The sequence below is a fragment of the Triticum urartu genome, chromosome 1, assembly GCF_003073215.2.
Source record: "Triticum urartu cultivar G1812 chromosome 1, Tu2.1, whole genome shotgun sequence".
NCBI lineage: Eukaryota > Viridiplantae > Streptophyta > Magnoliopsida > Poales > Poaceae > Triticum > Triticum urartu.
The window spans coordinates 567,810,275-567,815,412 of record NC_053022.1 but is presented as its reverse complement, the minus strand read 5'-3'; the positions used below and the strand labels follow the sequence as shown (position 1 = coordinate 567,815,412).

Below are 5,138 nucleotides of genomic sequence, written 5' to 3'. Positions count from 1 at the left end.
TTTTGGACATTTGAAGCACCGGGAGCATCCGAAGCTTGGGAGCACTAGATATTTTCCCCGAGCATGGAACGACTTGGCCTGGAGAGCTCCTATAGGCCGGCCCAATCATCACGCCGTAAGCAAAATTTCAAAAAAAGAAGAACCGCATCCGTGGGAACGAACCTCCAACCTCATGCCGGATTTCAGTGAGGCTAGCCAGCCGAGTTAGCTACCTCGAACATTCTAAATAAAGCGCCCAGCTTAAAGTAGAAAGTAGAGTGGCAAATCCTTTTTTTAAACGTTCAACACTTTTATAATATACGTTGAACAAATTTTAAAATACAGTGGTTTTTTGTAAAAGAAATGTTGAACAAATTAAAAATACTAAAATGGACATATTATAGTATATGTTGAACAATTTCTTAATATATGAGGAAAAAAAATTAAATACACAATGAACATTTTTTTAATATACGTTGAACAATCTAATAATATACAATTAACATTTTTTAATACATGATGGACATTTTTATCTTGCAACGTGAACTATTTCATAATATACGCTGAACATTTTCTTAATACGTTGAAGATTTTTGTAACACACGGGTGGGATTTTTATATAATACGCAATAATGAGAGGAACAGAAATAGAAAACAAAAAAATAAACGTAAAAGAAAGAAAATGAAACAAAAAAGTAGCCAAAACAGAAAAATAAAAAACCCGGAACAAAACAACTGAAAACCGGACAAAACAGTGAAAAAAACTGGAAGCAAAAAACCATAGAAGAAAAACGAAAAAAACCCCACAAGAAACAATGAAAAAACAACAGCGAACAAATCCGTACATGGGCCGGCCCAAGTGGAGACTTGCTTCAGCGAAAGCTCGTCCTTTTGACGCCTGCGGGCGTCAAATAGGATTTGCCCTTGGCCTGATAGGTGAGGAATCCGTGCTGACTTGTTGCCATGGGCCGAGCCATCTCCTGTAGCCGAAGAGGCCGGAAACAAGTCTCTTCTCCTGTCAGTCCCTCCCATGATGCCAGAAGTCCTCCACCCAGCACTTCCGCACTCGTCGCCAGGGTCTTTTTCAGATTATATCTTTTCCTTCGCGAAAATGATGTGCACACGATACTGCCCTACACGATACTTGCACGACACTGAAATGGACCATGCAGATTGAAAACAAGATGGAAATCAACAGATCATGTGAAACGTCTGCTAGGTGTCGTGAATAAAGTGTCGGATGTATAGCAATCCTTTTTCCTTCAAGGGTCATGTCGTTAACATTGCAGCACATAGTCTAGCTAGATTTTGTTTTCTTTAGGTGTGAGACGTCATGTTTGGCTTGGCTAATCCCATGACCCGAACACTATCCCATATCATGTGGTTTTTGCTGAATAAAGTTTGTTTCATCCTTAAAAAATAAAGCTCGTCGCCAGGGTTGGGTTCCTCCAGCTTCGCCCGGGGTTGCCCACGCATGTTGACGTGCTACCTGCACGCCACTGCTTTCAGGCCATGTCTACATCGGGGGTGCTGCTGCACGCCGCCATCGCCACCGAAGCGTGGGCTCACGAGTTGTACTCGAGCCGGAGCGAGGCGAGTCAAGCTCTGTTTTTTGTGCTCGCTAGAGCACGGAGCTCGAGGCAGGCTCGAGGCTCGGCTCGCATTCACCATTACACAAAGAGCATAGACCAGAACTGCATGGAGCAGGAAATGAGACGACATACTTCAAGGTTGCAACCGGGCAACTTGGGTCACGGGACAGGAGATCGCAAACGACGATTTCTATACACGACAAACTGCTCCTGCATGAATGAGACGAGATGCTGTGCAACTGTTCGCACCAGACAGACGGTTGCAACACGGCGTTTTCTGTACAAGACAAAACGTCTTGTCAATCAAAAATGAAGCACCCTGCCGCAAGTACTACGCAGTAGTGATAGCTGCTGCATTGACCGGCGTCTTCCCTGGTCTTTCCCACACGTGTTGACAAAGTAGCTGCAGGAAGCAGGAGCATGGGGTTCTCTGCGGTTTATCCAGGCATATACAGTCATGAGTCATGAGTCATCGTACGCAGCCGTGGGTCTCCTGCCGGCGAGCATCAGACGTACGAGACAAGAGAAAGGGCCCCGGGATACTGCCACCAGCTAGTGATCTTTTGTCTGTTGGATTTAGGGGCAAGGGTTGTGGGTGTGCCGGCCCAGGCACGCATACCTCTTCACTGTATGTACGTATATCAAGTCGTCCGTGACTCCACCAGTCAAAGTCCAAGTTAGGCACGGCCGGCATAAATGCATGCTGCGATCAGCCTCACTAGCAATCCCAATTTTGCGAGTCGTATCGTTGCCTTGCACAAAGAGAACGTAGCAACATCTATTTCCAGGTTCTTTGTCCAAGAAAACTCTATCTCCACGTTAGCGTTGGTGCCGACTATAAATTCCAGCCCACCTAGATAGGATCATTCACAACTCATCGATCAGCTAGCCCGATCGTTGTCTCCTCCCTCTAGCCCCCAGCTCACTCCACTCCGCACATTACGAAGAGCATGGCGCTGATGAGCCGTCTCCTCCTCCTCATCCTTCTCGGCGCTGCATTGCCGATCCTCTTCTTCACTCCTGCAGGTGATCACGGAGACGTTTCATTCGGAGATATGTGTGTGTGTCTATATATATGGCGCAGGTGTAGTTTCGTGAATCGTGATAGTGATTGACGTTTGTTGCTACTGCATGCATCAGAGGGTGGCGAGGTGGGAGTGTGCTACGGGAGGGTGGCCACTGACCTGCCGGACCCGGCGTCCGTGGTGCAACTGCTCAAGAAAAACGGCATCACCATGGTGAGGATCTACGACACCGACCCGACGGTGCTGCGCTCGCTGGCCAACACCAACATCAAGGTGACGGTGGAGCTGACCAACGAGGAGCTGCCGCTCGCGGCGGCCGACCAAAACAATTTCGCGCTCCAGTGGGTGCAGAGCAACGTGAAGGCCTACTACCCGGCCACGCTCATCAATGGCGTGACGGTCGGGAACGAGGTGTTCAAAGAGGCTAGCCAACTAAACTCTCAGCTCGTCCCGGCCATGAAGAACGTGCAGGCGGCGTTGGCTAAACTGGGCATGGCGGACGCCGTCAAGGTGACAACGCCCATCGCGTTCGACGCGCTCAATCCGTCGTTCCCGCCGTCCGCGGGCACGTTCCGGGACGACATCGCGCTGTCGGTGATGAGCCCCATGGTCGACTTCTTGCAACAGACCGGGTCGTACCTCATGGTGAACTTCTATCCGTACCTCGCGTACCTGGCTACCCCAGGCATGTCCATTGACTACCTCTTGTTCCGCCCCAATAATGGCGTGCTTGACACTGGTAGCGGACAAACGTACTTCAGCCTCTTTGACGCCCAGCTCGACGCAGTCTACTATGCGATGGAGAAGCTCCCGTCCTCCAGCATGCACGTTGGGGGGATGAGGAAGCTCACGGCAGGAGGCGGAACCCCAGAGGTACACCATGGGGAGGAAGGACACCCAAACAAAGGCCACGGTGGAGTAGGAACCCCACAAAACGCCCAAGATTTCATGGCTGGTCTCACACACCAAGTGCTGCAGGGTAACTCTGGCACCGCGGCCGCAAATGGACACCGCCCGCTCACCGCCAGCGCCGTCCGCGGCACCCCGCACCGTCCCAACGCCGATCTCAACGTGTACATCTTCGCCCTCTTCAACGAGAACAACAAGCCCGAAGATGACCAGGACTTCGGGCTGTTCTACCCGAACCAGCAACCGGTGTACCCGAACCCGATCGACTTCGTTCATGGCGGCACCAGCGGCGGGCCCTTACAACCAAGCTATTGCGTGGCGAACGCGGCGGTTGGGGATGCGGCATTGCAGGCGGCGCTGGACTTTGCGTGCGACAACAGGGATGGCAACAGGGCGGACTGCAGTGCCATCCAGCCAGGCCAGCCCTGCTTCGAGCCCGACACCAAGCTCGCGCACGCGTCCTACGCCTTCAACGACTATTACCAGAAGAACGGCCGGGTTAAAAGTGCATGCGACTTCAGCGGCGCCGGCACCATTGTCAACCAGGCACCATCAGGTGCGTGCGACCCGAGCCCGAGCTGGTGCGTGGCGAACGCGGCGGTGGGCGACACGCGGCTGCAGGCGGCCCTAGACTACGCCTGCGGCCCCGGTGCCGCGAACTGCACAGACATTCAGCCCGGAGCACGGTGCTTCGACCCCGACACCAAGGTCGCGCATGCGTCCTTCGCGTTCAACAGCTATTACCAGCTGCGTGGCAGGGCCACCGGAACGTGCGACTTCGCCGGCGCCGGTATTATTGTCCAGCAGGCACCAAGTAAGTTGGCTTCTGAATTTGTGATTCTTGTTTCAAGAAAAGGAAATGAACGTTTTGGTTTGTTAATGGTGATTTGTTCCACTCTTTACAGAGATCGGCAACTGCGTGCTGCCGTCAACGGCCTGAGGTGAAGAAACTAGCCAAGGCCAAGCTTTGCTATCTACTACGAGATTAAGCAATAATCCTGCGGATTATCCTCTGCTGTCAACAAAGTCTAGTTTTCAAATGTTAGTTTGGCTTGATCCTTTGAGAACGTTGCCTTTTTGTTCCCTTAGCCCTGCGTGGCCAGTTTCAGGTTTTTTTTTAGAAATTTCTGGCTTAGCTACTCTGGCATGGCCTCAACGCTGTAAACTGTCATGGCTTTGGCTTGCTCCATTTTAATAAAGGGTCTGATTATGTCATATCTAGATGTAAGTTAATATCTCATATCTTTTTTTAAGACTTTCTGGCCAGGCTTTATTTACATTGTCTTAACATTTACAGGTATAAAATTCAAATCTCCAGGGAGGCCTAACCAGACACGGCGGCTTAACCCGAGCGAAAGTGCATGCCTAGCGAGATTGTGAGTCTTAAAATCCGAGCTCCTAAACTCATGGACAAAATTACAAGCAATAAAAGCATTCGATCTCTATGATTTCATGTACAATTGCTGCATGGTTTGATCTCTCTATAATACCTCACATCTAATACGACGACATCCGCAAAAGGTCAGCGCTGGACTAGCCCACCACGTCGTTCTCTTATTTGTTTGTTTGTTTTTTTTCCTTCGATCCAATTCTCGTACATGGCTTACTGACACTGGAGACAGAGGCGAGCGGT

At 50.5% G+C, this 5,138-nt stretch overlaps 1 protein-coding gene across 1 annotated transcript; it reads left to right on the top strand.

Annotated features, from left to right (window-relative positions):
• The first annotated feature begins 2,455 nt into the window (after window positions 1-2,455).
• Window positions 2,456-4,705, top strand: LOC125539877 (glucan endo-1,3-beta-glucosidase 13-like). The gene is made up of 3 exons (XM_048703420.1): window positions 2,456-2,597; window positions 2,712-4,319; window positions 4,411-4,705. Exons 1-3 carry the CDS (start codon window positions 2,522-2,524, stop codon window positions 4,443-4,445), a joined length of 1,719 nt encoding a protein of 572 aa, XP_048559377.1. The 5' UTR covers window positions 2,456-2,521; the 3' UTR covers window positions 4,446-4,705.
• Window positions 4,706-5,138: the final 433 nt, after the last annotated feature.